At 35.9% G+C, this 24,676-nt stretch overlaps 1 protein-coding gene across 1 annotated transcript in view; it reads right to left on the bottom strand.

Moving 5' to 3' along the window:
- Positions 1–23,854: 23,854 nt before the first annotated feature.
- The window catches only part of LOC140142889 (uncharacterized), a 61,945-nt gene continuing 61,123 nt past the window's right edge, over positions 23,855–24,676 (bottom strand). Inside the window, exon 5 of the mRNA XM_072164910.1 lies at positions 23,855–24,611. Within this exon, the coding sequence (XP_072021011.1) occupies positions 24,535–24,611 (77 nt within the window). The 3' untranslated portion in view covers positions 23,855–24,534. The remainder of the gene's footprint in view (positions 24,612–24,676) is intronic.

Below are 24,676 nucleotides of genomic sequence, written 5' to 3'. Positions count from 1 at the left end.
TTTTCAAAGTATATGATTTGTAGCATGATGAACTTTTGCAAAACATCAAAGTGTTATTTCAAATAACATATTGATAAAGAAAACGAAAATAGATTTTTATTTACGGAAGACCGATTTTCTTAGATTTTTAATGTTATTCTAGACTACTCCGTAGTCCACTTGCCCATTGTCATGATTGTGCATACTCTGGATATTGCATTTAAGCTTAACACTCCGATTTAATTAATCTGTGCACAATTGATATATTTTCACAACTGATCATCTTTTCAGTCACCGTACTCCCTCTGTATGTTAGCTTCCCAAGTGGACTACTGACTTTGGATTGCAGTTAACATTTTTAACATGGGACTCTATGGAGAGTTGGTAACGGTAACTAAAATTGGTCATGATGTAATGCCTCTTTAAATGAATCTGGCTTGTGATTGGTCGCCCAGATCTCGTTATTGTTTAAATCCTCCCGACACGTACCATTACCATTAACAATACATGGTACACATCTATCTTTGGAATGCGGCGCTTTTGTGCTGGCGCGAAAGTTGGTGGATGAACGTACGCATCTAGCGCGTATTGTACCACCATGCTTAGTCTTGTGGTTAGATTTGATTGATAAACAAGTATGATTGACAGTGTGTTTTAGAGAACGAAGTCCCTGGGTAAAGTTCTGCTTAAAAGTGAAAGTCCATAGTCGATTTTTAACTCGTAATAAACTGGCAGATTCTAAAATTAGAATTGTTCAGTATTAAAGTACCATTATAGTTATGCCATTATGATATGTTGCATTAAATAATATAAGCCTACGTATACTTTACTTTTACTGTCACAAATATAATTATATAAAGTTTTTCATAACCATTTATACTAGTATTTTGATGTAATAAATATCAGTATTTCAACTGAATGCGTTCATCATGATTAATAACGTATTTTTATGTATCAAAAATCGACTATGGCATAGTCTAATGTTATTCCTGATGTCAAATACAACCAAAACCCGTTGAAAACCCATTTAATTCGTAGCAATTTGTTTGATGCCTCCAAGATTAAAAGTGTAGTGTCCGAGTAAAGGGAAAGTCATTATGCTCTTAATTAGTTCACACTGCTTTTGTACTTAGGAAGGCAGACATGGAAATAATTGAATAAATTCCGTTCATTGATAACATAACAGATATTTGAAGATCGATAGTTTTATAGTACACAGAATATCGTTATAAACGTATAGTTGACATTAAGGTGGTACTACACCCCTTGATAAATTTAAGATTATGTTTATCATAGGGGCAAGAAATCGTGTTACTACACTGGCATTTCAGTGACTCAAGACAAACGGTACGTTATTTATGATAAGAAAAGAGGTACTGCTAGAATGTACCTCATTTCTTACCAAATATAATGAACCACTTGTCTTACATAACCTTTGTTACCAGTGTGTAGTTATTTTTTGAGAAAAATGCAAAATTAGTCACAAAAGTTATCAGGGGGTGTAGTACCACCTTAAAGATGATATAATTATTATTGTTAATATATTTGCTTCTTAAGTTAAAATTGCGAGGTGTTCGTATTGTGTATACATTGTTAATATACATGTATCATGTCATTGCTAATATATATCAAGGAAAATCAAAATAAAATCAGTTCAAGTTTTGGATTGGTAGCATTATTTCTCTTAATTGTATTTTGATGAATGGAGAATTCGCATTTTATAGAAGATTTCAGAAATATAAATTCAAATCAAGCTATTACGTTATTGACGTACATCCATGCAGCCTAGGTAGTGGAACGTAGCAAAGCAACAAAGTTAGCGATTGTTTTACTACATTCCTTGCATAGAACCACGTAAGAGTAGCTCTCCCTAATCTCTACGGGGTAGACACCATTAACATTGATTGCTGTACTCTGGAGGACAGAATAATCAACATTGTATGTTTATTAATAAGGGATAGTATCTATATTGGGTGTTAAGTTGGCGCAAAGAAGTAAGTCAGTGTTTGTGACCTCGTTTTTATGTTTCAAAAATGCCGACCCGCTTTTGCGATTTGGTTAAGATTCTTGTCAGATTTCATCTTGGACATACCTGTTCATAGTTGATGACTTGTATTGAATGATCTTTTGAATGTTTGTTTCTCCTTCTCAATTTTATACAGCCATGCACCGCGAAATTTCTTTTTACAGCTTTTAATGTAATTTAAGGGATGAGTCTATAGGAATAACGACCAAACAAAGAAATTCTTGTTTAAGCCGTAATATTGTAGTCTTTCAACCCTTTCACAACTTCAGCTGTGTAACTTACAAAAATTCCCGCTAAAAAGTGGTTCTTTTAATTTTAGAAAATACATTAATAATCGCATTGGACTTTTCGTACTGATCGTACTATAAGTGACCAACAGCCTATAATGTTCTAATCACACTATAGACTGGGATTACATGTGACGTCATTGCCAGGCAATTGGTCTCTATTGTTCCTTGTCCGGAAATATGCCCACGCAGTCAGGGACCGTGCTTTTAAAACTCCCGCCAGATCACAATAAGGCCATTGAACTGCATAGTAGCCATACGTACTCATTGAAGTATAACGGTAGCACGTTCCCTTACCGACTCATTATTAATGTGTGGAAAGGGGTCAGGGACGGCATTCTGATCATTCTAATCCTTTCTTTTGAGGTCAATAGATAAAAGAAAGGCCTTGAACACAGGTGCCGAGTTGTAGATAATATTTAATCATCAAAGCTGATGGCATAAGAAATTTCGAGGAGGCAGCGCTTATTATTTCTTGTAAACACAATCTAATGTGGTACTCACTACATGTAGAAGGCCGGGCGGGTCTGCAAATTAGTGCATGAAGCTAGTAAAGATATAGCTTTATGTTCAGTTTAATCAATTAAAATACTATGGCTGGATATCAAAAAAATCGCGAGGCATTAAGTATTAATTTTTATATTATTATGACAAAATCCAGTCCCTTCTCAATTGAATAGGCTCCGAGATTAGACTTTCCTTTCCAAAAATAAATTATATGGCCTAGAGGACATGATATAGGCCTAATCTAAACCTATATTCGGTATCCAGAAACCTTCACAGTCTGAGCGGCGCTTGCATTCGCATCGCATTAAACTAGACAAAGTTCGCTAAACTGAGGCCTGCTTCAATAGACCTTTTTCCCTCTTTCCCATCATGCACTATTCCAGGGGGGTATGAGTGTCGCAAACTACATCATCTCCCGGGGAGTACAGAGTTAAGTTCATTACATTCTGGAATACGGACATTTCGGCTGGTGCCTTCATCACAAAAAAGGAATCCCCAATAATCACGATAATGGCGCCGCGATCACTAATACCTTTCGGAGGCAAAAAACAACATATTTATGCCTTACGGACATGGTGTCCTCAGCCAAAAAAGTTTCCTGCTATTGAAACCTAACTTTGTATACATTTTATAGACTTAATGGTGAAAAACTAATGACGGGACACGCAGTGATATTTTGGCGGCGTGTGGGAAATGTAGTCTCGGTACCAGCCGGTTTAGTGCCCTCCGTCACCGTTAGTGACGGAGGAGCACAAACCGGCTGGTACCAAGACTAGGTGAAATGGTATTGAACAACGCAAAGCAGCCAAATTTGTCATAAGTTTGAATAGCCATTAGAACAACCGTGAATATAGTGTCAGAAAGTCTTACACATCTTAGTATAACCTTGTCGTTTAGTGTGATACTGAATGCAGCGCCATATTTGGAATATATTCGTACACGGTGTGGGCAAATAGTTGCTCAAATGTAGGCTAAGTAGGCCTAAATCATGAAAATCGCTTAATCGGAATAATACTAACCAGTAACGGACACTGAGACAGCACTACGTTTGAAGTTTGAGGTAGTAAAGCTTTTCCTTGTTATAAAAAACAAGGAAAAGGCAGTCATTTTTATCACAACGCGATATTTTAAAAAGTACATTTTGAGAGGGCCTACGCTGGTTCTTTTGATTCTAGTGTAAAATCTGTTCATCACATGTAGTCCGATTTGGTATCTATGGTCTCATCAAAGTCTTGAGAACTCTTTTGATGTTATGTTGGTTAACAAAAACGATACTGTTAAAAATAGCGGTATTTATGCAAGCGACGTATCTATTGTGTAAAATGCATTGAAAATTGTCGGCTAAAGAGGGTATAAATTAAAATCGCGAAGAGTAATAGCAACAATAACTATCTACATTCCAAGCGGAAACGCTTTTCAAAAACATACCACCTTTTTCGGGCAATCGCTGAAACCGAAATATGAAATTCCAGGCCATCTGTAAAAGTGCGTGAGCAGAAATGACCATGAAAGTCACCGAAACAAGTGTTTATATTGGTGTCAGGCCTATCATAGTGATACAACAATTAGCCCCCAATAATGGCTTTCATTTGAACCGTTATTTGTTAAACTGCGATTTTTACTTTTTGAGAAATCAATGAATGTATCAAAAAACTTTTCGAAAGTCGATTTAAAATGGCATAACCCGTTAAGGGGATACACTATAACATAAGCAAGTATAAATACTTGTACAAGTGACCTAACGTGTAACTTTCGATAAACCAAGGTTGTCAAATTGTCATGGGATACACTTTCATACCATTCTCACTGTGCTCCAATAGCGTTAAAAGATATTTCGATAAATGGATTGAATCATTTTCATATATCTGAGGATAATCATGTGCTCGGTTGATTGCTGTACTCTGGAGGACAGAATACTCAGCATCCTATATGTATTACAATGAGAGAGTATCGATATTGGGTGTTAAGTTGGCTCAAAGAAGTAAGTCAGTGTTTGTGACCTCTTTTTTGTTCGCAAATTCATTGGCCTTTAAACAGGTAGTATGTCTACTTATTGCAGCTGAGCTGCGTAGACATCTTTTCAGTTCCTGTAAGTCTATTGTTCGGAAAAGAATTGATCTGTAACTTGAATTCATTGATAAGCTTGAAGTATCAATGCATCTTATTTCAATTGAGGTGGGTAATAATTAAGGGTGCTGCCAATCATACTCATATGTATTATTTGTCAATAAAGGCTGGATAAGACAACTTGTGCACGCCGGTGTTTCAGTCTGTGACCATTTCAGTTTGTTCCTCGTTACATCGCCAATATGACCGGCTTTGCTTATTACTTGGCAACGTGGTTATTTCGACTATTTTAACGAGGCATAGGTGGGTCAATTGAAGCCGTACAACTTATTGCAAATTCAAGACCGTAAAATTTCGATACTTTTGTCTAGATTGGCAACAACCCTCTCATCTAAAGTTTTCATGTCAGAAATTAACATAACTCATAAAACCGAAAGCCAAAATTCACTTCCTTCAACTTTTAAGTGAGCAACAAAAAACTAGAAATAAAGAAGATCGAAGACTCAAGGTAGTTTTATCAAACCCTCATTTCATATTAGTGATTATGGTGATGTCCAAATAACTCTCTGCTATAATTGTTTGAAAGTAAACCTGTCAAATTTTAAAGTGAATTCGAAGTGTTACTAATAGGTAATGCTATCTTGACCCAATCTTAATGCATATACAAAATTAGAAACAAAGTTTTGAACAAAAGTCAAATATATATTACAAACTTTACCGGGAAACTTTAAAGCATTAGCCATATCGACTTTTTACCCATATCGTTATCATGGTTATAGCTTTCTTACCATGCTTTCCAATGCCATATCAATATGATCAAGCAGCCTATTCGTCCAATTTCCTGACCGCTTAAGGCTTTTATTGAATGATCTTTTTAATGTTTGTTTCTCCTTCTCCTTCATTTTATACACCCATGCACCGCATATTTTCCTCGTACACCATTACCTAATTAAAGTGGATACACTATATAACATAGGCAAGTATATGACGATCAAGTACAAGCAACCTTGCGTGTTTTCAATAAACCAAGATTGTCGAGTTCATCGACTCTTATGGGTACACTTTCTACAACCTTTTACTCGCTAAAGTCGCTATGCTCCAATAGCGTTAAAAGGTGTTCCGATAAACTGAATGATTATTTCATCAGAAGATAATCATAATCATGTGCTTTGTATGACTCTGCTTCGGGTATTGTTTCAATTACTTAATCTAAAAAATGTAGCAGTCAAACAACCGTCCTAAAATGTTCAAGATATCTGCCTATACGGACCAAAAGTGTTTATTATAAACGTGTTATATCTCGGCTCAATAGTTATTGCTTTAATACTCGGGAAGCTATATAAAAACATTATGTAACCTCGTATGTGCACAGTCCATTACAAAAATAAAAAACAACCATCGCTCAAGTGTTGTTTATTAAGTTTATTATTAAAGTTCAGTTAATAACTGAAGTGATATTACTGAAGATTACTCACTGAAGTGATATTATATTAAATGAATAAGAAATATACATATCATGAGAAAATCTCCGAATGGGAGACAGACATGCCAACCAGGTAGAGAATATCTGTAAGTTTTGTATGTACAAGCTTAATACGTCATCTTTCACATTGAGTCATATACACTTCTTCAATTTGTGAACTGACTGTAAACCATGTAATCAATCATTTGATTACGAATTCTGTCGGAAACATGACGAGTCCTGCACGTCGCGGCCGGGAATTTTATGACAATCTTAACTCATCTTGAATTTAACTCATTTAAAAATGTCACTGACTCCATTTTGTCATCCATAAGAGGATGTTATCAATTGAAAGTTATCACCTACACGCACCTCCTTATATATCTGAGTTCAGTTGATTCACTAAATCTACCTCCTAAATGAAATATCTACCACCTCGAGGTTTACATTGATCTTACAAAGTATCAATCATTAGCTACATGCCGACCAAAATAGATATAATACTAAATAAGTAACCCTAATGTTACCGATCATTGATAGCGACTCGTCTAATGATTCGTTTAATGAAACAAAATAATTCACTGGTATTGTATGTCTATATTGACGTCAGACATGTATTTGAAGTGATATTTTTGAATCGACGAATAGTTTTGTGAAAAAGAGTCACAATATTTATATTTAATTACATTAAAATGCTACATGAAACACAAAAGACACATTGCTTTCGTTTTTTAAGGTACATGTATTTTCTTTTCTTCAAATTAATACGGGCCTAGAAATGGTAGTATCCTGCAAAATCTACCTTCTAAAGAAGGGTAATTCACTTCCATTTGCATTTCACCCACAGATATAAATCAAATAATAAAAAAAAAATCCACAAATTAGATTTGAAGAAAAGAGCCACATACATATTTCGCTAATCACACTGGCTAGACACAAATTAGTGGTAGACGCATGGATGATAGCGCACCTTCCGGCATAATGTGGATGTAGATAGAATGGGGACAAATTACCCAATACTAACAGGCTGACACGTCATAAGCCCCCACATTAACTTTACGCCTTACGTATTAAAGGGTTTGCTCTATCTCAACACACGTGGTTTACTGCTTGATTGTTATACCCATCTTATTTTATTTATGTTATTGTGCATTTTAGCTTTATCGTTTGCACAGTCACGACAAATATATTGCAAAAAGCATGAGCCATTCTTAGAATCTCACACAACCACCATCCTTCACACACCACTATCCACGCACCAACACCCCACCCGCACCAACATCAGTTCTATCTCAGTATTACCATGTAACATAACCTCTGTAATTATTTACGAGTTTTTAAGTTGTGGTGTTAAGGTTTATGTGTATGTGTGTGGGTACGTGGTGAGTGATATCTTTTCAATTACAAATGCGTCAACGCAACATCAATAAGTGCTCTTTCCGTTTTCATGATTGTCGTAAATTATTAGTGGTAAATGTTTATATGGAGTAGAGTAGGTGTGAGAATGAGAATGGGGCGTGTTGGGGTTGGCGTGCAGTATGTGTGGGTGTGTGTGGGGGGGGGGGGGGTGGGGGGGGGAGTGGGTGTGTGTGCATATAGGGTGTTTGTATGGGATTAATTCCCCAAAGATAATGGACAAAAAGGGCTTTTTTTTCGTTTCAGCAACATTTTGTAACGTCTTTGTAAGCATTCTGGTGAGACTTCATGTTCATCATGTGTATGTGATTGGGTTGCAACGGCAGGACCCGGGGGTGGCACTCGACTTTGGAAGTGACGGGGATGTGCGGACAAAAGTGCGAAACTAGGGGTCTTTCGGTGAGAGCCTAGACACCGAAAAAGTGGGGTCTTTCAGTGAGCAGGTTCCAAAAAAGGTGGTCTTTCCGTAAGACTGGGGAAATTCAGACCAAAAAATGGGGTCATTCAGTGGGAGATTATCAGAATTTTCCCCGAATTTTTTGAAAAAAAGGGGTCTTTTGGTGACAGGAAAACAAACAAGGGGGTCATTGGGTTCAGTAAACAAAAAGCTTTTGTTTCAATCCGAGCGCAAGAAGTCCAAAATTGATAAATCGATCAATATTGATCAATATTACAGATATTTACTTAATTGATATACAAAATGATTATTCTTGCCTATACCCATGTACCTGAGAAGTATCAGTATTATGGCTTTTTGGGTTTCCAAATTATCTTATCTCAAAATGCCAAATATGGACTTACGGTCTTCTTGCGCTCAGATCTTCACTAAGTTCACTTGGTACATAATTTGTTACAGCAGCATTTGTGTCCAAAGTAACTAATCAATATTTACTCCCTGAGTAAATCCAGGTGATGAGTAGAGTCTAAGAAGTACTCGGCAAAGTAATTTGTTGCAATCCTTACAGGGTAGAAAAGTATGAAGTATCAAAAACCATTCAAAGTAAAACAAAATAGTTAACGCAAGGACAGCAATAGACATAAATAAAAGGAGTTTTTGGTATAAATTATTTTGTCTAAAGCCAGAGAAAGTGCATGATGAGGCTAGGCGTATTCAGCAAAGTGTTGAGACAGTGGTTAAGTACTTCCGTGCAGTCTGATTAGATGCTTATCGGCCGGTAGCGTTATCAGAGTAAATAAAACACTCTGGACACGAAGTTACTTAGGATAAATCCAGCTTAATTTGAACCCATTTTATTTGCACGTATTTGCTTTTATATATAAACAGATGACATCAGAATTCTGCTCTCCCATGATATATCACTGGAAATGAGAAGCTTAAATCGCCTTAGCGTGTACTATCCTTCAAGAGGACGTTCTAACAAGTACAAGGATCATAACACGCTCATATATCATATACAGTTCCTGGCTAGCTACTTGGTCGTACATTGACAGAATGACCTTGGGTACAAAACTCGTGCCCTGAAACATGGGGACAGATTTGGTCTTGATTGGTGAATGGCGGTTAACGGATTGTGCCATTGGCAAATGACACCATTTTTGCTCATAGAGAGAGAATCACACTTGAATTGAAAAATGCATATATTTCTTACAGCCCAGTTTCAAATAACTATGGCTCTGGTACCCAACAAACACAAAACGTTTTTATATATTTTGGCTTTTGGTTTTGGTAAAAAACATTTAATGTCGGGTTATATAAAGGTTATGAAAACGTTTTAAAACGTTCTGTATGAAAACACACTACAAAAATATTTTGTAAATGTTTTCAAAATGTTATTGAAAAATATTTTCTGCAAACATTTTTTGCCAAATATTTTGTCAACAGATAACGATATGTGAGAATGTTTGCAGCAAGTTATCAAGAAATGTTCTTGAATGTTAAGAAAAGGTTTTATACCCTTTATATACCCTTTATATACCCTTTATATATTCCGACATTTAAACGTTTTCTGCCATTCTTTTCTAATGTTTTGCGATTGATGTCGAAAACATTTTGTGTTTGCTGGGTACCAGGTTTTGCAGGATTTTATTTAATTTGTAGAAACAAAAAAACAACATTTTCACGTCAGCACACACAAGTGAAAAAAAAACAAAAACAAAAACAAACAAAACAAAAAACAAAAACAAACAAAAAACAAACAAAAAAAAACAAAAAAAAACATAGTGAAGCGGTGGAACGGTTTCCACTTAACTTCTAAGTGGACAAAGCAACATACGGTATGGAAACAATTGTGTGCGTTCAACACCAGCATACACAACGCCAGCATACACAGGTGGACGAAGCAACATACGAAAGCAGTGTTCGCTTTCCATGTTCAGGGTTACCGCATTCATTAAGCATTCATCACCATTGTTCTTGTGTGCGGGTGCACGTGTGTGGGGGAGGGAAAGGGATGGGGATACCTATGGATGTATGGTGTTGGTGTGTGTCAGTACAGGCTTTCGGACAAGCATTTTGTGCAGAAAGTATCCGACGTCTGTTGCAAATATGGAAGAGTAGACAAAAAAATTCTTCTCCGTGTTGAAAATTTCAAAGCTTGTTGAAAACTTGAAATCAAATAGACATTTAGATGACTACGTGCATGATTCACTAACGCGCGTGGCAGGTTTAAGAGACTCGGGCTATAATTAAGATAGCCTTACGTGATTTACTAACATGGTTATCGGGTACGCTAGTGGTACTACTCCAGAGAGTTATCAGTTCTATCCGACTACTATCTATCAATCAAAAGTCAACGTTGTACAAATTTACTTGACATACAATTATTGCAGAAACTCTTAAACCACATGATCTCTTGAATTGAAAATACTTCATTGAATTCCGTAATTGAAACCATTATGACCAACGTGTTTTTTTAACACTACAAAGACCATTGTCATCTAAAATTAAATATACATATTTTTTCCAATTGCATTCAATGTTATCTTACTACCTATATCTCTTCATATTTTTGATATACGTATACAGGGAGAATGGTCCGTTCAATAACCTCGTCCCTACCTTTTCTCCATTAATAGTAAACATATTAAAATGCCAAACTATTGGTCATTCAACCCAAGTATAAACATCATGTGACGAAACTGAACCAACATCTTTTTATGTTGAGCTGTTGAATAAATATTAAGTAATAAATAATATATAATGATATAATTATGATCCAATTTTTACTTGTTAGTTATTACAAGAAGGGACCATGACACTATTTTTAATAAAGGGCCGTGTACTTAATTATTTAAAAAGTACAGCCAATCGAAGTCACGGAACCAATAAAATCAACATTATATTGCAGAAAATCTATAAATGTTTCATCCTGAAATAATATATCGTATTATTGGTCAATAAATTTTCAACTGTTTGTGCAAAAGGAACACTCCCAAGTGATGGCAAGAATGTGTTTAGAAACATTATGTTTAGAATATGGATATCAGATGTTTAGAAATTAAACACCATCACTGATCAATGTTCAGAAATTTTACATATGATCCCAGCAAACACAAAAACGTTTTAAAAACGTTTTAAATTAGTTATATTTTGGCTTTTGGTTTAGGTAAAAACATTTTAATAACATTAAAATGTCGGGTTATATCAAGGTAATGATAACGTTTTAAAACGTTTTGTATGAAAACACACTACAACAATATTTTGAAATGTTTTCAGAAAAAGGTTATTGTAAACTATTTTTACAAACATTTTTGCCAAATATTGTGCCAATACTTAAATAACATTGTGTTAAAATGTTTGAACCCAGCAAACACAGAAATGTTCTTAAAATGTTTTTTTCAACACCATTTAATAACATTTAAATGTCGGGTTATACAAAGGTCATGAAAACGTTTTTAAAACGTTATTGAAAATATTTTGGGCAAACATTTTTCGCAAAATATTTTTTCAACTCCAAAATAACATTCTGTTTAGAAAGTTTTTATATCAAGTTTTCAAGAATGTTTTTGGAATGTTATTTAAACGTTTTTATACCCTTTATAATAACCCGACATTTAAACGTTTTCTGTAAAACATTTTTGTTTGCTGAGCAATAGATTATCAAAAAAAATGTTTTTTAAGGTTATGAACACGTTTTATACTCTTAATATACCCTTTATATAACCCGACATTTAAACGTTTTCTGACAACGTTTTCTGACAACCTTTTCTAACCTTTTGCGAATGATGTCGAAAACGTTTTGTGTTTGCTGGGATGTTTAGCTTCTAAATGTGTTTACAAAGTGATGGCAAAATTGTGTTTAGAAAAGTATTTAATCGTTGTGAAAAAATTCGTCCGCTAAATTCAGTGTCATCGACATTGTGAACATTGTGTAACGTTGGATAAACTTTAGTGATGTATTGATTTCATACATGTGGTTTTAACCGAAAGTTGCCTAACTAAATGACAATATCAATGACAGATTTGGGATCCAAAAATTCAAAAAAGCACCCATAGTAGTTATAATTCTTTACTAATTTGTGGTGTTTTTTACTAATATTACGCGATTGTGTTCAGTTTACGAAGGCTTTGGTTACTCGGCAATGTAAAGATATCTTTAAACATGTAACATTATAACACTAAATGAATTACCTGAACTAGTGGTCTTACCATCCCGAAGTTACAATAATTTGCATTTGGAATGCAGCAATGTTACTAATGATTAACCAAAGTGTAAATCAATCGGGCTGCAATGTGATCAATGCACCTGGGGTTTATCTTACATACACACATACAGCTAGTTATTACAGTGATACAACCTCATGACCTCCGGGTATTTTTTGTATTGGTGAAGTCAGCTAGTAATAGGCGATATAAAATCCTCAGAATAAACAAATTTGAATCATAAATATCTAGACATTTTAGTGTATTTTTTAATCAAATATACTTGCCCTCTTGGATTTATTGATGACTTGATTACTCAATGATACTTTAATTGGTATTAATATGTTTCTTAACCGCTATAACCTAGTGATCATAGAGACCAAAATTATACCTCTAAGGTGAATAAGTAAATGACTTTAAGCCATTTAGTGCATTGGCGGCCATCTTGAATACCACCGTGGATTTTTAGGTTACCTGTTTACTTAATAACATTTCTACTGGCCTTTGTGAAGTGTAGACACCAACATTACAACACTGGGGTTGTTAGTAAATTATGTAATAATGAATGGTTTATATCCCTTCCATAGTATAGGAGGCCATCTTGGACGCCATGTTTCATCTTAACAGCTTTCCGGAAGTCCGATTTTCTTAGATTTTCCTTGTTATTCCTGATGTCAAATACAACCAAAACCCATTCGCCGCAATTTGTTTGGTGCCTCCAAGATACAATTGTAGTTTCCGAGTAAAGGGCGGTGTCTGTTTACTGTTTGTACTTGGGAGGGCAGACATGGAATCCGTTGAATACATTTCGTTGGTCTATTGCCATTTGGTCTAATACCATTTCGTATAATACCCACTTAGTCTACATCATTTCGTCTATTACCAGAAAGGCTAATATTACCGTTTAATCAAATAATCATAATAACGTCGATTTAGTCTGATACTGTTTGGTGCCATAACCAGTCGGGTCGGTCTAAGAATATAGATGTAGACTAAATGGTTATTAGACGGAATGGTATTAGCCCAAATGGCAAATTCCCATTCTGTTCACTGACAACATAACTGATATTTAAATTAAAGTCGATAGTTTTATAGTAAAACTAATATCATAAGTATAGTTCACAATAAATATGATATATTATTGTTAAAATATATGTTATTATTGTGTTAAAATTGCGAAGTGTTTGTATTGTGTGCTTAAGATACATTTATCATGTCATTGCTAATAAACGGTTCCAAAAAAGTCCCCCCTACATGCCCTAAGACATTTGAGTATAATCCAAAAACGGCTTGATCAATTCTATTGTTTTAAAGTTTGGAACATAGACTGGTTAGTTATCCATCAAGTGAGCGGGTTTTTGTTGCTACTTTTTATCATCATTGCAAAATGCAGCCATTTATGAAATTTTCGGCCAAAAAAAAAGTTGCATTTTTCGACATAGGCTTTTTATGCTTCAGTTTGTGTTTGACAATTGTTTTCCCTTTAAGTGAGTAATCTAATCAAAAAGAAGCATAATTGAATTTAATTAAATTTAAGCTTTTCCTGATTTAGGTGTCACACATTCAAAAACAGTTTTTACGGTTTAGTGAATAAATTAAAATGAATGCTGCAGCTTATTAATGTCTTTCAATAATGAATAGGCCTTCCTTCATGTGAGATGGCTTTCAAGTATAGTTCTTCTCTGTTGTTGGTCATGCTGGTTCCCCGCATGCTGCAGGATTTGCTGCAAAGTTCTTTTGTGGTGTTGTCCCTCATTTGGCCGCTTGGGTCTTGATAACGGAAGTCATGCATAAAAAGCATATGTAGAAAAGTGCAACTTTTTTGGGCCGCAAATGTTATAAATGGCTGTATTTCTCACTGAGGATGATAAAAGATAACAACAAAACACCGTTCACTTGATGCATAACTAATCAGCCTATGTTTCAAACTTTAAAACAAGAGAATTGATAAAGCCGTTTTTGGATTATGCCAAAAATTCTAAAGGGGGGACTTATTTTTTTGGAACCGTTTATATGTCAAGGAAACTTAAAATAAAACAGACTTTTTTTGTTGTTGTCATTTTGCGGTATATTTTGTTGTTATTGTTGTTGTTGTTGTTGTTTTGAAACTTTTTAAGGTTAGGACAGGGGTTCTTAATACAGGCCATCCGGCCTTCCGAGAACCTCCTCATGCTATGTATGTGTTATTTGTTGTGCTGTTATGTTTTATATTTGAATAAAATTTAGATGAATGAATGAAATACAACTAAAAAAAAAAATAATAAAAATCCCTGCAGGTTTTTAATTGGCAGTGTTATTTCTCGTGATAGTTCGTGTTTTATAGCCGACTTCAGAAATGTAAAGCCAAAACAAGGTAATATTACGTTACTTTAGAAGTACATCCATGCAGCCTATGCATTTTTGACGTGCATAAGCAAGTAAGTGATAGAGCAACGTAGCCACGTACCGGAGTAGCTTTCGTTAATCTCTACGGGGTAGACACCATTAACCATTAACATTGATTGTTGTACTCTTGAGGACACAATAACAGCATCGTATGTTTATTAATACGGGATAATATCAATATAGGGTGTTAAGTTGGCGCAAAGAAGTAAGTCAGTGTTTGTGACCTCGTTTTTTGTTTCAAAATTTCACGAAGACGTTTTTCACCAAGCCTTCATATTTAGCAGATAGGCGAGGTCTGCTTGTTTTCTGTAGACAATGGGCAGTCTTCAGTGAACGGATCTTTTCAGAGCCACCAAACCTTTAAAATCAGCAGACGGGCGAGGTCTGCTTGTTTCTGTAGACAAGGGGCAGTCTTCAGTGAACGGTTCTTTTCAGAGCCACCAAAACCTTTAAATTAGCAGATAGGCGAGATCTGCTTGTTCTATGTTGACAAGGGGCAGTCTTCAGTGAACGGCTCGTTTCAGAGCCATCAGTAGGCAAGGGGCTGTCTACATATCTCATTCTTAGGTACTTTGTCCTGAAGAAGTCAGAGCTACTCAAAGCTTGACAGTTCTAAACTTGTCCAACGGCGAATCCGCTAAAAACCCACTAATTATTAATACGAAACTTGCTAAGAACAACAGAGTTAAAAGTATCTTTTCGGTTGCTTTAATCCGAAAGGTCCATTATTGTAGCGACTAAAGGGCGACTTTATAGGTACTTGACATTAATAAACGCAGCTCGAAGACTTTTTTTATTAAGCCCTCATCTCAAATCAGTATCATGGCACTGTCTAAATAACTCTCCCAAGCTAATATCTGCTATTACCGTTTTTAAAGTAAACCTATCAGACTTAGATTGAATTCGAGGTGTTTTAGCTTCTTTGCTATCTTGACCAATCTTAATCATGTTAATGTATTATACAAAATTACAAACAAATACTAAATCTTATTCAAAAGTCATCTACATTATAATTTTTCCTGACAGGGTCTTTGTGTTCATGTAACGCAAAAACCTTTTCCGTAAAATATTAGCTTCACCAGGAACCTTATAGCATCGCATTTGTAAACACAACATTATAGCTCTACCAATGCCATATCAGCATGATGAAGAAGCCAATTCGTCCAATTTCCTGACCGCTTAAGGCTTTTATTGGATGATCTTTTTAATGTTTGTTTCTCCTTCTCTTCAATCGTATACACCCATGTACCGCACAATTTCATTGTACAGCTTTATCTAAATTAAAGGGGATACACTACAATATAACCAAATATAAGGACGAACAAGACATAGTACAAATGACCTGACGTGTTGTGATGTGCCATGAGTAATTTGATTTAATTTAATTATTTAACTTTGTTTACAAGCTGAAAGTATTTCATGAGATGGGAAACCCCCTTGTACGTGCAAGACAATGGTGTGGAAAGTCATTTTGGTATTCCCCCAAATTATTGTAAACAAAGTCAGATCTATGTTTGGAACTTGGAAATCCCCAGTTCAGTATATTGCACCATAGTCAGAAAAAAACCCAGGAAGTGATGTAATGTGAAAGGTGAATGTGTATAATTAATCTTGGGAAATCCCAAGATTGCAGCAATGTTGTGAAAATGTGATTGAAGTAATGGTTTATTAATAGATGGTGGGTTTTTTGCATGAGTACGGATATAAAACGCTGGAGGCTTTTGTTGGGACTTTACAGAATGCCGTGGGAGATTGAGATATTCCACATGTGTGTGATGGTCTTCGTGCTTCAAAAAAGAAGTACATTTTAACCAGTTTATATAGCCAATAATTGAGCTAATTTTAATACAGCAACGAAGAAGACAGCGAGCACACAAAAGTGCTCTTCCTCATCAAAGGATTAAAAGTTCTTCTGTCAAATTGCTGGAGTTTGCTGGGTTTGTGAAGGCCACGCATCTGTCAAAAACAGTATTTGTATTGTGCATTCGTGTGAGTTCGGGTAAAAGGTGATTTTGGCCTTGAGTCAAGTACGGCTCGTAACAGTGTAACTTTCGATAAACTAAGGTTGTCGAATTGCCACGGGATACACTTTCACACCATTTACTCACTGTGCTCCAATAGCGTTAAAAGATATTCAGATAAATGAATTGAATCATTCTAATATATCAGAGGAAAATCATGTGCTTGGTTTAAAACAAAATTAACCTGATTATTTGGCATAATGATTGGAATCAGCTGAATTCGTCGTATTTGTAAGCGTTGCAATTTGTTAATTAATTTCTTACCCCCAGTTGACGGTAGACGGAGGAGTGATTGCGTACATCCACAACCAGCCGCGCCAATGCCATCCCTTGGCAAACTCATCTTCAAAGACCTGAAAGATGATGGCATCAGACCATTTGTGAAGTAAAGACTAACAGATATGCCGAAGACAACAGAGAAAGGTCAGCTCAATGGAACCTTGAAGACGTGGATCTGTAATAACGCTATCATACCAATAATGACCTGGTAGTTTACCGTCTATAATTTTCCAATCATCTACATTGAGAATTGCTAGCTTGAGAACTTGCTTCATTGGAAAGCTGCTTTTACCAAGTACCTGAAGAGATGGATTGGAGCATGCGCGTATATGGGGGAGGGGCTCTATTATGTTGACACCCTAGTTGTTTCCATTCCACGTTAATGTAATCCACGACTATCCTCCACAAACCTGAGTTCTTTTTTTTGGGGGGGGGGGAGACCAACCTGGATTTCTACCAACTATCCCAGCAAACACAAAAACGTTTTTAAAACGTTTTAAATAAGTTATATTTTGGGTTTGGGTTTAGGAAAAAACGTTTTAATAACATTAAAATGTCGGGTTATATAAAGGTCATGAAATCGTTTTGAAACGTTTTGTATGAAAACACACTACAACAATATTTTTAAAATGTTTTCGAAATGTCATTGTAAACTATTTTTGCAAACATTTTGGCCAAATATTTTGTCAACACTTAAATAACATTATGTTAAAATATTTGCACCCATCAGCAAACACAGAAAGGTTCTTAAAATGTTTTTTACAAAACGTGTTAATAACATTTAAATGTCGGGTTATATAAAGGTCGTGAAAACATTTTAAAAGCGTTATTGTAAATATTTTGGGCAAACATTTTTTGCAAAATATTTTTTCAATCCCAAAATAACATTCTGTTTAGAATGGTTTGTACCAAGTTTTCAAAAATGTTTTTGGAATGTTATTAAAACGTTTTTATACCCTTTATAAACCGATATTTAAATGTTTCTGTAAAACATTTGTGTTTGCTGTGCAGTAAATTACCAGCAAATGTTTTTTAATGTTATGAAAACGTTTTATACCATTAATGTACCCTTTATATAACCCGACATTTAAACGTTTTCTGACAACCTTTTATAACTTTTTGCGAATTATGTCGAAAATGTTTTGTGTTTGCTGGGATGCTATCAAAATCACTGAACACTGCTTCATATATTCAACTGTTGCAGCTACTATCTGCAGAGTGTGAGATACTACTGTCTACACGACCAGACCATGAAGTCGATTTTAGATGGCCCTTCATCGGAGTGGCAAATGAGAAGAAACATGCATGAGGAACACAAGAAAATAGTTTTCCCTCCTCAAATTACAGAGACAGACACTGGGACAGACATGCGTCCTGATATCATCATTGTTATCATCGAACTTACTGTCCCGATGGATGAACACTTTTCAAATGCCAATGCCAGAAAGAAATGCAAGTACCAAGAACTTATAGCCGAATGTGAAAACAACGTTAACATTGATTGATGTACTCTGGAGGACAGAATACTCAGCATCCTATATGTATTACTATGAGATAGTATCGATATTGGGTGTTCAGTTGGCTCAAAGAAGTAAGTCAGTGTTTGTGACCTCCTTTTTGGTTCGCAAATTCATTATGCCTTTAAATAGGTAATACACGTAAGAGTAGCTTTCGTTAATCTCTGCGGGGTAGACACCGTTAAACATTGATTGCTGTACTCTGGAGGACAGAATACTCAGCATCCTATGTATTACTATGAGATAGTATCGGGTGTTTAGCTCATAAAAGTAAGTCAGCGTTTATGACCTCCTTTTAGTTTCGATATTTCACGATGCCAGTATAACAGGTAGCCTATTTACTTATTGTATCTGTGTAGACATGGTAGAGATTCGTAGGAATTCAAAAGCTTGCACGCTCATGCATGTCGAAAGTGTCAGGTTCAAAAGCATTGATGCTGGTTATTTTGTTCTCAGGATTTTAATGTTTGCAGCGTTGTATGTGAACCATATCTCAAATAAATTGTGATCTTTCTTTCAAACGAGCCATGTCCACCTAACGGTTGCTTTAATCCGAAGGTCCATATTGTGTACAGACTCGCATGTTTAGAAGCCCAATGGCGATTTTATAGGTAACGTGCCGGTAATAAATGTAGGTTGAAGACTCCCGGTAGTTTTATCTAGCCCTCATCTCAGATCAGTGATAATGGTGATGCACAAATAACTCTCCACGGCTAGTACATAACTATGAAATAAATCTGTCCGACTTTAAAGTAAATTCGAAGTGTTTTAGCTTGTTATCTATGTTGACTAATCTTAATGTATTTCACAATTCTGACAGGTTCTTTGCTCATGTAATGCAAAACCATCTCCATGAAATATTACCACCTTTTACCGGGTATACCTTCATAATATTAGCCATATCGCATCTACACACAACATTATAGTACTCTTAGCAATGTCATAATACATGATCAAGCAGCCAGTTAGTTCAATTTCCTTACCGGGGACTAGGCCTATATTGAGTGATCTTTTAAAATGTTTGTTTCTCCTTAATTTTATACACACGTACACCACACCATTATCTTTGTACAGCTTTACCTAAATGTAATTAAAAATGGATACACTATAACGTAAGCCAATATAAGGACGATCAAGTACAGGCGACCTGAATAACGTGTTTTCAATAAACCAAGATTGTCGAGTTAACGGACTGTAAGTGGGATCCTTTACTCGCTGTGCTCTATAGTGTTAAGATGTTACAATAAATTGATTGATACGTATCAGAGTATAATCACGTGCTTCGTCTGTCTTTGCTTCGGATATTATTTCCGTTTCTTAATTTAACTTAATCTAACCATACTGACAATCGTGATTTTTTTCCATTTTTTTCTTGCAAACCAATCACCACATCTGTCCTTGGCAGTGTAAGTGTTGCCAAATGACACTCATCTGATTTACAAAATTAATGTTGTGTTTGCAAAAATGCCAATGAATATGTGTAATCATTTACATTATATAAGTTGCGTATATTCAACATTGTGTGACCTCCCGGCCTCACGTCGCGGTCGGGAAGTTGATGAAAACCTTAACTCATTTAGAATTTATCTCATATAAAAATATCACTGCCTCCATTTTGTCATAAATGAGAGGATGGAATCAATTTAAAGTTATCACCTACACACACCTCCTTGTATATCTGAGTTCAGTTCATGTGCTAAATATACCTCATTAATGAAATATCTAAGACCTAGAGGTTCACATTGATCTAACAAAGTATCAATCATTAGCTATGTACCGACCAAAATAGATATAAAGCTAAATTCGCAATCCTAATGCTAGCGAGTAGTGAAAACGACTTGTCCATTCACCATGTTCACAGCTGACGACCCCAAACACGGATATAAAATCTATACTCGATTTCTCCACTTTTAAAATCGTTTGTGTTTTATAATACATACAAAATGTTACATTTTCCCCGTATGTATTTTGTTTCTTAAACTTAAAGACCCATTCGGTGATTCCAGCGCAATTTAAAAAAAAATTAAAAATTAAAAGCGTCCTGATATCAGCATCTTTTCTGAATGAAAAAAAACCAGTTGTTATCTTCGAACTTACTGTCCCGATAGAGGAACACTTTTTTAAATGTCAATGCCAGAAAGAAATGCAAGTAGCAAGAACCGAATGTGAAAACAACATTAACATTGATTGTTGTACTCTGGTACTCTGGAGGACCGAATACTCAGCATCCTATATGTATTACTATGAGATAGTATCGATATTGGTTGTTATGTTGGCTCAAAAAGTCAGTGTTTGTGACCTCCTTTTTGGTTCACAAATTCATTGTGCCTTTAAACAGGTAATACACGTAAGAGTAGCTTTCGTTAATCTCTACGGGGTAGACACCGTTAACATTGGTTGCTGTGCTCTGGAGGACAGAATACTCAGCATCCTATGTATTACTATGAGATAGTGTCGATATTGGGTGTTCAATTGGCTCAACGAAGTAAGTCAGCGTTTATGACCTCCTTTTATTCCATATTTCACGGTGCCAGTATAGCAGGTAGCCTATTTACTTATTGTAGCTATGTAGACATGGTAGAGATTCTTAGGAATTCAAAAGTGTGCACTCTCATCTAAAATTTTGCATGCTCATGTCGGAAGTGTCAGGTTCAAAAGCATAGATGCTGGCTATCTTGTTCTCGGGAGTACGCCATTCCTTGATGTCAACACATGCTTGGAGAATACGATTAGGTAATATTTTCCAATGGTTCTAAACATGAGATACTATATCCCTACTATAACATAAAAACAATGATTATCTGTATCGACACTCACTGTATTTTTTGGCTGTTTTGCGATTTGGTTCAGATTCTTGTCAGATTTCATCTTTCGAAGTAGTTTCTGGGTTGTTGTTGTTGTTTTAGGGGGTTTGCAGCGTTGTATGTGAACCATATCTCAAATAAATTGTGATCTTTCTTTCGAACGAGCCATGTCCACTTAACGGTTGCTTTAATCCGAAGGCCCATATTTTGTACAGACTCGCATGTTTAGAAGCCCAAGGGCGATTTATATGTAACGTGACGGTGATAAAAGTAGGTTGAATACTCACGGTAGTTTTATCTAGCCCTCATCTCAGATCAGTGATAATAGTGATGCCCAAATAACTCTCCACGGCTAGTAATACCTGCTATGAAATAAATCTGTCCGACTTTAAAGTAAATTCGAAGTGTTTTAGCTTGTTATCTATGTTGACTAAACTTAATGTATTTTACAATCATGACAGGTTCTTTGCTCATGTAATGCAAAAACCATCTCCGTGAAATGTTACTACCTTTTACCGGGTACCTTCATAGTATTAGCCATATCGCATCTACACACAACATTATAGTATTCTTACCAATGCCATAATACATGATCAAGCAGCCAGTTAAATTTCCTTACCGGGACTATGCCTATATTGCGTGATCTTTTAAATGTTTGTTTCTCCTTCATTTTATACTCACGTACACCACACCATTATCTTTGTACAGCTTTACCTAAATGTAATTAAAGTGGATACACTACAACATAAGCCAATAATTATAAGGACGATGAAGTACAAGCGACCTGAATAACGTGTTTTCAATAAGCCAAGATTGTCGAGTTAACCGACTGTAAGTGGGATCCTTTACTCGCTGTGCTCTAATAGGGTTAAGATGTTCCGATCAATTGATTGATTATTTCATTTACGTATCAGACTATAATCACGTGCTTCGTCTGTCTTTGCTTCGGATATTACTTCCGTTTCTTAATGTTACTTAATCTGACAATCGTGCAAACCAATCACCACATCTGTACTTGGCAGTATAAGTGTTATGTTGCCAAATGACACTCATCTGATTTACAAAATTAATGATGTGTTTGCAAAAATGCCAATGAATATGTGTAATCATTTATATATATTCTATGAGTTGTGTATATATTCAACATTGTGTGACCTCGCGGCCTCACGTCGCGGCCGGGAAGTTGATGAAAACCTTCCTCATCCAGGATTTATCTCATTAAAAAAAATATCACTGACTCTATTTTGTCATAAATGAGAGGATGGAATCAATTTAAAGTTATCACCAACACGCACCTCCTTATATATCTGAGATCAGTTTATGTACTAAATCTACCTCCTTAATGATATATCTACCACCTTCACGTTGATCTTACAAAGTATCAGTCATTAATAGCTATGTACCGACCAAAATAGATATAAAGCTACATTCGCAATCCTAATGCTAGCCATTACTGCAAATGATTTGTATCTGCTGACGATCCCAAACACGGATGTACGAGGGTCAGTCAGTATGTATTAAGAGTTGACTCCTGACGTCATATGTGGATTGTTTTCATGGCATTTCTCAATGATTACATAAACACTGTACCTTTGTCTTTCAAACAACACTTGCAAAAATTATATCACACACATGATTACGTAACAGCATTAGCATAAAATCAATAGACTAGGGACACTGCCAAATCACGCAAAATTGTTTGTGTTTTATAATAAATGCGAATGAAAAATTAGATTAATTTACCAGATTTTCCACCATACGTTGTAACATTAGGGTACTAGGCAATGTAGCCGACTTGGCCCTGCAAGTTCCTCTTCCCTTTTATCCTTTCCTTTTTCCACCTTCATTTCCTCTCTCCCTCTCTCTACCTCTTACAATGTTACACAACCATCTCTACTTACACCGGGATTCTTGTGGGATCTAGCATTATGTGTGTATAGGCCTGTGGTTCTTTGTGGGGTATAATTTCTTATTACAGCATTCTTGTGGGGTACGAAAAAACGTACCACCAATAGCTTGTGGGGAACGTCGTTTTATACCAACCCACCTTAGGCCTCGTATCCATAGGCTGTTCCCTTGTGGCGTGTGCCCTTGTTCCGTGTTCACTTTTTCCCATGTGACCTGCCAGGCAGACAACGAACCGTAGCGGCCACTAAGCAAAACAAAGGTTCGTGGCAGGTCACATGGGAAAAAGTGAACACGGAACAAGGGCACACGCCACAAGGGAACAGCCTATGGATACGAGGCCTTATTCCCTCCTATCCTATGAGGTACCTCTAAAATGTAATTTTTTGCGTTTCAGGCCTTATGGGGTCCTATAAGCTATTTAAATTGTACCCTTAAGCTATTGATGCAACTTACACAATACCCCACAAGAATGCTCGCACAAGAGCATCCCCCTAACGTATCACACGCTAGGGAGCACACACATACATATTTCACATTTTGTGAGCAACATTTAAGCAGTATAATAAAGTCAAACACAAGATAATTATGCTCATATTGGAAGTTTTTATTACCATAAATCCCGAAGAAGAAGATACTATTTCTAATATACTTCACTTGAATGCTTTAAAGCCATTATGATGATAAAATAAATGATATGATAATAATTAGCAATAACGGTCAGGAATAATATAGTGGATCACTGTGAAATGCAGGGAGATAAATAAGGATCATTTACTGGGTGGGCAATTTAATTTATTTTTGCCCTCAAATCAGGGAAAATAATTTACTATAATTAAATGACGTCGGTCACTATCGTCTGGTTCATATGGCACCTTGGGTTGGGTAAAGTTTTACCCAGCAGTTTTAACAGTGTATGATTTACAGGATTAAATCGATCCGCTTTAATATCTTAAATTATTTAATGATAGGGGCACAATCAATATTTTAAGCCATTTTTATGGGGTTTTATAAATGTTCAAATCGATTGGGGACACGTGCTACCCGTGCCCCTGTGACGCATCGCCACTGATTCAGGCAAGACATGTGGTGATATTGTTTATGTTTTCTATCATTTTTGAAGTGTAGGCCTAAAGCGAATTACTCACGTTATACATCGCTGAAACAATATGGCTAAAATGAGTTGTTTTCTACAGGACAACAACGAGAAACTAAAAAGCGAGTGGGAATTTTACTACCACAAAGATACAAAGGAAAACCAATAGGTAATTATAATTCACCCCGTTGTCCAATCGGTCCGGGTTGACTGAAGACGGTTCAATCTTCGTCGGCATTGGATTCCACTCGGCAAAACTGTTGATTAAGCGAGAGAGAGAGAGAGAGAGGGAGAGAGAGAGAGGAGAGAGAGAGAGAGAGTG

The sequence above is a fragment of the Amphiura filiformis genome, chromosome 20, assembly GCF_039555335.1.
Source record: "Amphiura filiformis chromosome 20, Afil_fr2py, whole genome shotgun sequence".
Lineage (NCBI taxonomy): Eukaryota > Metazoa > Echinodermata > Ophiuroidea > Amphilepidida > Amphiuridae > Amphiura > Amphiura filiformis.
This window is presented reverse-complemented; position numbering and strand designations above follow the sequence as displayed.